General features: G+C 43.5%; 1 protein-coding gene across 2 annotated transcripts in view; it reads right to left on the bottom strand.

Moving 5' to 3' along the window:
* Positions 1-8,526: 8,526 nt before the first annotated feature.
* LOC123155975 (type II inositol polyphosphate 5-phosphatase 15) overlaps positions 8,527-12,719 on the bottom strand; it is an 8,906-nt gene continuing 4,713 nt past the window's right edge. Inside the window, exons 4-11 of one of the 2 annotated variants that reach the window (XM_044574148.1) lie at positions 12,115-12,239; positions 11,919-12,003; positions 11,132-11,285; positions 11,001-11,038; positions 10,635-10,902; positions 10,376-10,499; positions 9,900-10,260; positions 8,527-9,218 (exon numbers count right to left, since the gene is read on the bottom strand). In XM_044574148.1, the coding sequence (XP_044430083.1) occupies positions 8,817-9,218; positions 9,900-10,260; positions 10,376-10,499; positions 10,635-10,902; positions 11,001-11,038; positions 11,132-11,285; positions 11,919-12,003; positions 12,115-12,239 (1,557 nt within the window). In that variant the 3' untranslated portion in view covers positions 8,527-8,816. Of the gene's footprint in view, positions 9,219-9,899; positions 10,261-10,375; positions 10,500-10,634; positions 10,903-11,000; positions 11,286-11,918; positions 12,004-12,114; positions 12,240-12,719 lie in introns of both variants that reach the window. The other variant, XM_044574147.1, reaches the window with a different exon arrangement.

The raw sequence follows: 12,719 nt of genomic DNA, 5'->3' as shown, positions 1-12,719 counted from the left end.
TACGTGTGATTAACAACAGTAATCGAGGTGACGTGACATCATTTGGTGAGGGTTACTATAGCTTAATTATCCGGGCGTCACAACAAATTAGCACTGGTGGTTTGAGGAAAATGTACTCTCAAGATGCTTGTGATAATATCAGTGCTTGTGTGGTTTTTGGACATAAGGAAATTCAGTTATATCTTGACCATGATCAGAGTTACAGGAACATTGATTGGGATAATGTTGTGGGCTTTCCTGTTAATGAGTTACCTCCTGTGATCAGTCCTAGGAAAGTAAAAGAGGAGAAATTTGCAGAGAGGATGGCTGAGCATAATATGGCAGAGGTGCAAGGTGAATATCATGCAGAGGAGGCTGGGAACATGGAAGATGGGCAAGCTGATGAGCAGCAATTCAATGAGGAAGAAATGGAACAGTATATGGCAGATGCAGAGGAAGATGATGTGGAACCTGATTTTAAAGAGGAAGAGGAGGAATATGCTGATGAAGAGGATGAGGTAGCTGCTGTGGAAGAGGAACAAGAGGAAGATGCTCAGTCAGCTGTAGATGATGGGAGTATCTCTCATGCTGCAAGAGAAGCTAGTGATTCAGACAATGAGGAAGGCTTTCTGGATAGTGATTATGCTATATCTGATGGAGATGCAGATCTTTTGGAAGATCAAGTTGAAGAAGTGGTAGTAGATATCAAAGGAAAGAAAGTTGTTGACACTGAACTTTCTTCTGATGAGGAAGATCTTCAGATGCCAGATTCAGATGAAGATGAGTTGAAGCACAACTTCAAGTCATTCAGGCCAGAAGATATGCATAACCCTGTGTTCAAAGTTGGACAACTCTTCCAATCACCAGAGATGTTAAGGAAAGCAATTAGAGAATACAGCTGCAAGAACAGAGTTGATATCTCATTACCAATAAATAATAGGAAAATAATTTTTGCCAGGTGTCAGGAAGGATGTACATGGTACTTATGGGCATCTCATGACAGCAGGACCAAGTGTATGATGATCAAGAGGATGACAAATGAGCACACTTGCTGCAAGAAGTGGAAAGTGAAAGCTTTTACTTCAAGATTTCTGTCAGAGAAGTATGTTGAGCATTTCAGGGCTGATGATCACATGAATATGAGGAACTTCAGCAGGATTGTCCAAAAAGATTGGAACATGACACCCACCAGAAGCAAATTGCAAAGAGCCAGGAGATTAGCAATGAAAGTTATACATGGAGATGAAGAAGAGCAGTATAATCTGCTATGGGACTATGCTAATGAAGTTAGGAGAAGTAATCCTGGTAGCACTTTCTATATCTCACTTGACAATGAAGAGAGATTTAGAAGGTGTTATTTCAGCCTTGATGCATGTAAAAGAGGATTTTTGGAGGGCTGTAGACCTGTCATTTGTCTTGATGGCTGCCATATCAAGACCAGGTATGGTGGTGTACTGCTAAGTGCCATTGGCATGGACCCTAATGATTGTATTTTCCCCTTGGCATTTGCTTATGTTGAAGTGGAAGACACCCACACCTGGACTTGGTTTCTTAGAGCTGTCAAGCAGGATCTTGCAATTATAAACACTGAGCCCTGGACAATTATGTCAGATAGACAAAAGGTAAATCCTGTTTGTATTCAGTTTCATTGATTTTCAGTTATAGAGGTGTTGTGTTAGTAGTATGCAATGCAGTTTCAGTTAGTAGTATGCAATGCAGTTTCAGTTAATAGTATGCAATGCACTTTCAGTTAGTAGTATGTAATGCAGTTTCAGTTAGTAGTATGCAATGCACTTTCAATTAATAGTATGCAATGCAGTTTCAGTTATTGTTTACTTCAAATTTGCCTGCAGGGACTGATCAATGCTGTGGAAGCCTTGTTTCCTCTCTCAAGTCATAGGTTTTGTGTGAGGCACTTATGGCAGAACTTCACAAGAGCTAGTCATAGAGGTGATGTGTTAAAAAATCAGTTGTGGAAATGTGCCAGAAGCACAACTGTTACTGCTTGGGAAGAGAGCATGCAGGAGATGAAGGTTCTCAGCACAAGGGCATATGATTGGCTATACGATCTAGATCCCAACACTTGGGTGAGAGCATTTCAACCAGACTTTGTGAAATGTGACATTCTACTGAATAACAGCTGTGAGGTGTTTAATAAGTAAGTGATCAGTGAGCTCACTCTCTATATCAAACAGATGCACAACTCCTATTTATTAGTGAGCTCACTATCTATATTTATGCATGCAGGTACATTCTAGAAGCAAGAGAATTGCCAGTCCTCTCTATGATTGACAGGATTAAGGGACAATTAACCAGCAGGATGGTCACAAAAAGTGAAGAGATGCTTAAGTGGAATTCTCCAATCTGCCCAAAGATTAAGAAAAGGTTGGACAAGAACACAGAACTATCTAACACATGCTATGCTGAATTAGCTGGAGATGGCATATATTCTGTAGAGGACAAAGGACACACTTACATTGTGGAGATAAATTGCAGCAGCTGCAGCTGTAGAAGATGGAACTTATCTGGAATTCCATGTCCCCACTCAATAGCATGCTGTAGGAGAGAGAGAATATCACCAATTGAGCTAGATCACAAGTGCTATTCCATTGAATTTTACCACAGGGCATACTCCCATTTTATTGTGCCTTGCAGAGATAGAAGAGAGTGGGCAAAAATGAATGGATGTCCTATTGACCACCTCTTTATGTCAAAAAAGTTGGAAACCCAGGCCATAATAGGAGGAGGGCTCCTGAGGAAGTTGCAGATGGGAGAGGTGGAACTAGAATGACAAGACATGGTGTAGTTATTCACTGTGGGCACTGCAAACTACCTGGGCATAATAGGACTTCATGTTCTGATCTTAAAGCTAGAATACCACCTTATGTTCCTCCCCCAAAGCAGCAAGTTAGGAGAAGGAGAAGGACATCACCAATTGTTGAGGAAGAACAACAAGCATCTAATGTGGTTGAGGGGCAGCAAGAGTCAGCAGCTAATGCTGAAGAGGGGCAACCAGCAGAACAGACACAGGATGAGCCAGTCATAACACAGGATTTCACTGACCAAGTTCCTCTCTCTGCTGTCTACAATCATGATATGCTGAATGAAATGATGATGCAGGTACATTCCTATTCTGTTCACTTTGACAAGCTTATTCTTTTAAAGCTTATTCTTTTGTCTTCTCCATGCTTTGATAGAAAGTGCATCAAGTTCAGTTTGTCTTCTCCATGCTTTGATAGAAAATGCATCAAGTTCAGTTTCACAAGCTTATTATTTTAAAGCTTATTCATCTACATATATGTTGCAGAGACCTTTGCCAAAGACATCTACTTCTACTCCTAGGCCATTGCCAGATAGCTCTTTTATTGCTGCTGCTAGAGATGCACTAGGTACAGGAAGAGCAAGCACCTCTACAGCTGCAGGGGACCTTGCTATGAAAGCTGCAGCTATGAGAATTGCAAAGGAAAAAGTTTTTGCAGCCCAAAGAGATGCAACATTGGAGCAAAGGTATCAGTCCCATGAGATGCAAGCTGCTGCTGTGCTTGCCAGAAGAGAAGCAGAGAAGGCAAAGAAAGAAGCTGAGAAGACAAAGAAAAGAGAAGAAGCATTAGCAAGGAAAGAAGAAGAGAAGGCAAAGAAGAGAGCAGAAGCAATAGCAAAGAAAGATGAAGAGAAGGCAAGAAAAGCACAACAAATGGCAGCAGAGATAGAAGAAAGGAGGAAGGCTGCAATTGCAAGGAGAGAAGCACATGAACAAGCAAAGCAGAGGGAGGCTCAGGAGAAGTTAGCAGCTGCACAAGCAAAAAAGCAGCAAGCAGCAGCAAAGAGGGCTGCTTCCGCACAAGCAAAAAAGAAAGAAGCAGCAACCAAGAAGCCCAAGAGGGTGAACATGTTTGATGAACTGAGATGAATGTTCATTCTGTACTTTAGTTGCTTAAGTATGGTGATTAGTAAAACTATGGTCTTCATTTTGTTGTTGAACAAAGCACTGATGATCTTCATTTTGATGCTCAGATGGAGCATGTAGTTGAGCTTCATTCTACTCTTACAAAATGCAGTATGAATCTCAACTTTGTAATGCTTCTGAATTGGATATTGATATGTCATGAAGCATATTGACCATGTTGATCCTTGTTTATGTGTCATATTCTGGTTATAATGTTTTGCAATGCTTATGTTCATGTTGATCATGTTGTGATGTTCATGTGTCAATGTTGATCATGCTCATGTGTCAATGTTGATCATGTTGTGATGTTGTGTTGCTGATGAATGCATCGAGGCTCGAAGGCGAGTCGGAAGATTGTTGATGATGAATGCATCGAGGCTCGAAGGCGAGACGGAAGATTATTGATGATGAATGCATCGAGGCTCGAAGGCGAGACGGAAGATTGTTGATGATGAATGCATCGAGGCTCGAAGGCGAGTCAGAAGATTGTTGATGATGAATGCATCGAGGCTCGAAGGCGAGACGGAAGATTATTATTCATAAATGTTTTGCATGCATAAAACTTATATTCATATCCATCTTATCAAACACGTATCATAGGAAACACAAAGATCACATCGAACATAAATTTATTCATCACAAAGAACACAAAGATCACTTCATAAATTGCATAATTTCCTGCATACATATTACCCAGCACATGTCTTCATACACAAAGATCACATCTTCAAGACTGCAACTCCAAAGAACACAACAAGTGCAAACAGCAAAGAAACTATCATCTTCAACACAACCACAATCTCATTTCCTACTACAACTACAGACCTTCTCATCTCTTTTACCCCTTCTTGATCTTGCACCATACGATGGTCATGTCCCAGCCCTCCCTGATGCTCATCTCCTCCCTGATGCTCATCTCCTTCCTGCTGGCCATGCCCCTGCCCAACATGATGCCCATGCCCCCCCAGATGGCCATATTTCACCAAATACAGAACATATGAGAGCTCCCAATGCCAGAAATCACAGCCCCCTTTCTTTGGCTGCACCGGAAACAATAACAAACCATGAACATTATGGATTTGCAGTGGAAACAGTAACACTATGGATTTGCAGTGGCAGAAATACTCACATTATGGTCCATGCATTTGTAGAAGAAGATGTTTGTATGCTTCGGGGTTTGCGACAAGAATCACTTCACAAGCACGCCATAGTCAGGGCACTTGATCAGAGGAAGCACAATAGTAGCAGCGCCAGACGAGCTCGCGCTGGACATGGCCTTCGTGGAGGAGCTTGCTGCGGAGGACGGCACAGAAAGCGGCGGGGGAGGACGGGACAGAAAGCGGCGGCGGAGGAGATATCCTGCGTGCCGGCGAGGATGCAGAGAGGCTCGACGGCGGCGTCGACGAGGCCGAGACGGCTGGGCGGGCTAGGGATTTGGAGTGCGTGAGGAGGGGAGTGGGGAACGAACGCAGCTGGGAGTGGAGGGACCTAAATGCAAAAAACGGACCGGTCAAAGCGGTCAGCGTATGCCAGCTGGCCAGATACAGCTGTTTTCGACGCGAGTGACCGTATGGTGCGCAGTAGAGGTTAACATAATGACCGTAATTTGCGTTTGACAGAATACAGTGACCAAAGTGAGTTTATACGAAAAGTACAGATACTGTGAGTGTATTTAACTCTTCAGTGAGATTAGCCAAACCCAACTTAGCTACAACTGCTCTCTATCTTCTAGATTCATACAACTTAGCTACAACATACTTAGTTTGGAGAGCTGAGATTCCAGCTTCACGGAACAAGGAAACGTGCGCCTAGCGCAAAGGATCATCCGCCGGCTGCAGCAGCCCATCATCGAGACATTCATATCGCCCTGCCCTTGGATCAAGTTTATGATCTGGAAGGCTTAGGCCCCTCCTAAGATCAAGTTTTTTGCTTGGTTGGCTATCCAAGACCGGATTTGGACAACCGACAGATTGAAGCGGCGCGGTTTGCAAAACTATGGACTTTGCCCGCTTTGCAAACGTGTTGGTGAGACGGGTGCACACCTCTTCTACAAATGCCGCTACACCATAATGCTATTTTTTTAGAAAAGGAGGAATCACCCCCGGCATCTGCATCTGAGAGATGCATGCGGCCATATTATTTATTATTCGCAAAGACTTTACAAAGAAATACAACAGTAAGCCCGAGGCCACCATCTAGACGACACCTGTCGCTACTCCTATCCTCTTGATGAAGGTGTGCTGAATGTCCGGGCGAAATACCAAACAGAGATCGCACAAAAGTCTAATCATCTAACGTAGGATGCCCCATCCAAAGCCACATAGGCGGGACTGGGTAACACTCCAGTCCGACGCAATCTCAGTGAGTACCACACGCACAAGCTGCAAAGGGCCGCCACCTCCGTCTTCCCTCGATCCATCCTCAAAGCATGTACTGATGTATCGACCTTGTCAGGCCTCTCTGCCATCGACGTCACCACGACGCCAGATAACGTCGATCTCCTGCGCGTGTCCAACGCCACACATCTAACGCCAAGCCTCCACTGCTCCATACCGCCGAGAACCGCCGCCATGAGTATGTAAAAATAAACACCGCTCCATCGAAGAAGCCATCCGCTGGTCCCTCGAGCCCGAGTGCAACTCCAAGAATGCCGTCCCCAAGGGGGTAACCATAAGGCTATGGAACTCGGTCATCCTTGAATTTGGTCTAGCGCACATGAACACCTCCTTTTGGCACTTGGATGGATCCGTTTTGGAATGGTGGGAAAAACAAACCTGCTTGCAAAATCCAAACCGACGAGCCTTGCCTCACTTACAATGCTTGTCTCTTGGACAATCTGGAACGAGCGAATGCTCGGGTCTTCCGACGCAAAAGCGCGCCGCCTCCGGTCCTTCTCCGTGCTATCATCAACGACGTCAAGCTTTGGATTCTCGCGGGAGCTAAAAAACCAGGGTGTATTTTTGTGCGCGAGTAGTTGCCATGCCGGACATGTGTGTCATCTGTAACACTCTAAAACTCTTCTCTCTTGTTTAATAAATGAGGCAAATCTTTTGCCTCCGGTTCGTTTCGAAAAAAAAATATCGCGCTGTCCTTTGTCCATTGGCGGCTAATGCTATGCCCTACACTATTCTCATGCAAGAGGAACACTGTTGCAGTGTGGTGCTAGATTTAGTGCAGGTCGATTCGTACGGCCTTTCTCGTCGCAGAATTAGCTCGTGGCAGCCGCAACGAAAGAATCCAGCTTGAGGAAACAAGGGAACGTGCGCCTAGTGCAAAGGATCATCTGTAGGCTGCATCGACCCATCGAGGCATTCATATCTCTGTACGGTGACGCTGCGTTGTCCTTTTTCCATTGGCGGCTTTGATGCTAAAAAGCCACCGTGAGATGTGCTTATGCTATGTTTTCACACAAGAGGAACATTGTTGCATCTCCGCGTGTTGAACGGAAAATACGCCGGCACGGCAATGGACCAGCCCCCAAGACGCCACCGCGTGTCAGGGGGGAAGCCGCCGAGCACCACGCACGCAGCGCATACCGCCGAGCGCCAGATTCCATCGCCGTCTCGGCTTTCTCTCCCCAGTCAGCCTCAGCGCGGCGGTCGGAGAGTTCTGAACCCGTGGCCGCGATCCGAGGTCCGTCCACGCCGGCCGCGTACGTCGACATACCGCGAAGGTGAAAGATTCCCCCGCTCTCGTCCGTCCATTGCACGTTCCTGGATGCTTATGCAGAAATGCATGATTTAGACCGCCCTGCATCCCTGCTTGTTCCTTGTGGCGGCAGACCTTACCGGCGAATTCTGATGGGCGTTTTTTTAGAAAAGGAGGAAGACCCCGACCTCTGCATCTGAACGATGCATGCGGTCATTTTATTAATTATTCACACAAGACCTTTGTAGAATTTTGATGGGCGTGTTTCTTATAAACAGTTCGTTGCGCACGGCACCGTTGAAAGTCAACGTCACTCTAGGCCAACCAATAAATAGTTACGTACGTTACAAAAGCAGAAGACTTACAAAAGCAGAAGACATGAATTTTCAAATACGTACTCGTACATTACCTGGACGTGCGGACTACTCCGACAAATCTCACTTTCCAGTTGGTAGGAACGTCTGGACTCAAGTTCCAACTCAACCCATTGATGACTCCAATGACTTCCTTTAACCAAAAGTTTTGAGCAGTGCTAGTGGATAGCAGTAGTCCACAACATAAACGCTTCATCATTGGAGTGAGTTCAGTGAGATTAGCCAAACCCAACATAGCCACAACTGCTCTTTATCCTCTACACTAGACTAGATGCAACTAAACTAATCCGCACCAAATTTGACCAAATCTGTCCGTCGCTAGCTGGACAGTCCACCAGATTTGACCTAGCCTTAACTGCTCATGCGGCGCCCCTGTCCATGGCAGAAGCTTGTAAGGCTTTGTGAGGAAAGGTAGAAAGGTGTCGCTGAGCCACTCGTACGTAGAAGCAAAGTTTCAGACTTTCGGCAACTGGATACGTCGCAACATCTCAACAGCAGGCAGCTTAGGTGGAGGGCGCTATCGAGTTCAGTATAGTCAACTCATTCTCGCAAATAAACAGGCTATTGATCAGTAGCAACTCACAGAATCTGCCTTTGCACTCTTTTATGTATATATAGAAAGTTCTTCCGCAGCACACGCACTCCTCCACACACACACACACACAAAAAAAACACTAACTACAGATTACGTTCTGTAACTATGCACTTCTTCTTTGGTTACACGAAGAATGGTGAGTGCCTGCGGAATATGTACAACGTTAACAGTGGAGCAGCCTCTGCCTGATTTTTGTTGGTAAGCACACTATTACCTCTCCCCCTATACAAAACTGCTACATCAATCAAACAAGCAGGAGAAACTAGACTCACCCTTACATGTTCCGCAGACGGTGCAAGTCATGCACCTCTGAGGCGCCGAAATGCGCGTCGGAACGTTGCAAATGATTCGACTGGCTCTTTCTGGAAGAACGTTCCGTGGGGCCTTCACTCGACGGAGCATCACCGGGCGGGGCGGTAATGGACAGTACATTGGCCGGTGCGGGTGGTGAGCTTGCTGCGCAGCAATGTCGGACATTGATCCTGTGTGTAACGGTTTCAGTTGAGGTGCTGCCTGTCACATTCACCAGCAGAACAGCCTCCTTGTCTCTGGTCAGTTCGCACCATCCGCCTTGCACGACTCCGTCGACGAATTCTTCCTGCGTGTAGTAGTTCTCGTGATGCACGTTAACTTCCATTGTTTCTCCAGGCTCGATGAGACCAATGGACGGTTGAACCTGCAAGGCATGGCACACAGGACAGGAGAGAGTCAGTGGTATGGCTGAAGCATGATGCAAGTAAAATGAATGAGATGGCAGAACAGCAGCAAAAAATTGGAGGGTCAACGGTAGATTACAGAACAGCTAGGCTAATGGCAGCAGATGCCCATGCAGAGCCACCGAATGGAATTCTACAGATGCAACCAAGCTAGAACCTACCTTCATGCCTATTTGGTAAAATGTGATATAAGTTGTGTTTCGTCTAATGTTTAGTTCCTGGAACGAAGAAACATCTGGTATAGTTCTCTGATAAGTTCTCGATAGAGAAGGGTCCATCATACAAGTAAAGGAGAGGTTCCTTAATTCTCTTAATTTTGTTTTTTCTAGAATGAAAAAAGAACATTGTATAATTACAAACAACAGATGGAAAACTGTCAGTAACAACCGAAAGAATGACCAGTGATCGATCTGAGGACTCTAGGTGGAAACATGATACTTTTGTGACAGGAGAGTCACACTAAAGTAAGCTGATACCAAAATACTAGCACGATGTGGCGGATGCGGCAAAAGAAAGAGGTTTGCACAACTAAACAAAAATACAAAATCCAAATCAGGCAAATGCAAGAAAGCAACAACAGATGCACTAACTATATCTTTATTCAAAACCGAAAGAGGAAAGACACAGACTATAACTCATACCTCAAGCCAATGTGGAAGGCCAAAGGATGCCCTTGGAATAAAATCAGTTTTTGTTCCGTCCTGCTTGCTTGTCGACTGGCCTTCACACAAGATTTCAAAAGCAGACTTTTTTGATCCACAGTTATTTGTTATTCGAAGAACAACAGTTTCTTCGTTTTCCAATATAATGTTGTTTGTGCTGATTATAGTGTCTGGAACATGACGGGATTCTTGAAGCAAACAATGTAGCTTTTCATTCGATTCGATTATTTTTCCATACTCCTGCCTTCTTATCAGCTCGTTCACTCTTGCAAGATCAACACTGAACATACAGTTCACTGGTTTATGATCGCTATCTGTCACATCCATGCATGCTTCATATCTATCAAAATGTACAAGAAAAACATGTTATATTGGAGCATGATTATAATTGAGAAGGGACAAGATGATGTAGATTCTCTCTATAAAAAGCATGATTATGTGTTGTAGAATCTTACGATGTAATTGCAGCAACAACAGGACACTCTAATGAGCATTCGCGTATTGTTTCGGAGCAGCTATCTCGATACACTATTCTATCGCACCAAGCAGGTATTCTCTTCTTCTCACCCGAATCATACCCTACATCAGAATTGACAGAAAATATTTTCAGTTGTAAAGCATTATCTGAATTTGATGTCAAAAAACAAAAATGAACTTTATTGTGGTGGAACATTCTAACTGACCAAGAACTTTAAGTATGAGAAGAGACAGTACCTGCAAGACCCGGTTGGTGTCTTTGGAATTTGTAAGTTGGAGGAAATCTGATAAAACCTTCGCGCATTCCTTGAAACACGTTTCCTGCCTTCATTTCTGCTCGAAGTTGATCCCTTTCTCTAAGCCAATCGAAGCTCCTTTGCGAGACCATATCCCTTGCCTCGTCATAGGTGATACCGTAAAGTCGGTAGTTGAAATCACCAAGAAAAACAACCATATCAGCTTCTGCCAGCTCAGGTCTATCTTCATCAGGCTGATTCCCATTGGCCTGCCAGTATGTCAATATCTATGGATAAGTATGCATCATTGCAACTGAAGTAATCAAGACTGGATATTATTCTACAAAACAGTTTAATGATTACATACATTCACTGCTTTATGCAATTGGACAGACGTATCAGAAGCTGTAGCAGAAAGGGAAAAAATGTTATAGGCATCATATACAGTAAAGTAGTGCAAAGGAATACTTGAAAAGAGGAGGTGTGAGAATGGAAAACCTGCAGATCCATGAGGTTTATTAAAATTCATAGTCCGATAAATATGATCAAAGTCAGCATTGCGACGAGCAACATTTTCTAGATGTGCGGCAAAATGATTGTTCACAAAACATATCCTGCGATCGTAAACTCTCATTTTTAACCCAACACCACCCTGCAAGAACAATCAGCTGTCAATATGACAATACATACTAAAAATTCAACAGAAATATGGAGCATTACTTTGACATAAGAATCACAAGATGATAAACCACTAATGTTACTTGTTTTGTATCGTTGACCAGTTGAGATAGTTTTTCTCTACAGATTTTTTTTTAAGGAGGGTCACCTCCCGGCCTCTGCATCAATTGATGCACACAGCTGAATTTATTAAAACTGTGAGATGTAATCAATCTCAACACAAAATGACAAGCAATAGAACCCCGCGATAAAAGCCATGCAGTACCAAGTCTATTACTAGCTCAGCAAAATGCTGAGGTTATTTCTCGTCCAAGTATAACCGCCATCTGAACTCTTTGAATCTTATCACTCACTATAAAATTGTTTCTCCTTAGAACTTAGAAGAGCATATAACGAAAAAAGTTGTATTTTGTGATCATATATTAGAGCATCCGAATAGTCCTGTCTAGATTGTCAGTTTATTTTTTTTTCCAGCAGAAATATTCCCAGTTATTCTATAGTAGATCCAAGGAGAAACCTTAGGATATTCAAGTGGTAATGCAAACATAAATTGATGGCTAAGCGATACCACATGGAAGAGTTAATACACATTTTCAAGACCATGTACCTTGTTGCCAATAGCGCGTCCAAAGCCACATGGCACCGCAGCAGCATCAACATCACCAATATGTGGCTTAAGGTCTGTCCTTGCCCTTCAAATAAGCATAGATAACACAGAAGTGTGAATGCTCAAAACATAAAAATAAGTGGTAACAGAAATGTATTAGGCAGCATTAAAAGACAATTTCATGACAAGCCAGTACCATGCAGCAATAAGTAATCCAGCCAACTGCCTCGAGCCAACTCGGTGGAAGGATATCCCTTCATCAAGTGTCTTGCCAATATTGTCGATCCACCACTGCCCATTGGCACTGCCCTCAAGTCCTACCTAAGGCCATAAGCAAGACAACTTGCATCAAACGGACGCCTTACAGAACTTACACGCAAGAGCATTAGCAATGTAGCTGCCGTTGTACAGATTTGCAAAATGGAACAGAAACAGAATAACAAGTAAATATATATTCACAAATAATGTCCAAAAGGAAACTGCAGTTAAGTTTTATTCCCTCTCAGTTCTCACACGTAATTTCTATAAGTTCTCCGTGGTAGCGTCATTACATCATAATACTGATAACAAATTAAAACCGAATCAAGTAAACTAAAATATATTGTTGTGACAACTGTGATAGAAAAGTATGCCAAGAAGAGTCACACAGAAATGCAATATTCATCCCTAGTGACTAAAAGAGAGTAAACAACAAGAAGAATAAGAATACAAATATAACGTAACACAAAAAGGAGACGTTTATGATATAATGTGGATGGTACAAACAAATCCACCTAATGCTTAATACAGAATCACAAATAT

This window comes from Triticum aestivum, chromosome 7B, assembly GCF_018294505.1.
Source record: "Triticum aestivum cultivar Chinese Spring chromosome 7B, IWGSC CS RefSeq v2.1, whole genome shotgun sequence".
Lineage (NCBI taxonomy): Eukaryota > Viridiplantae > Streptophyta > Magnoliopsida > Poales > Poaceae > Triticum > Triticum aestivum.
The sequence above is the reverse complement of the archived record's forward strand: the minus strand, read 5'-3'. Positions and strand labels throughout refer to the sequence as shown.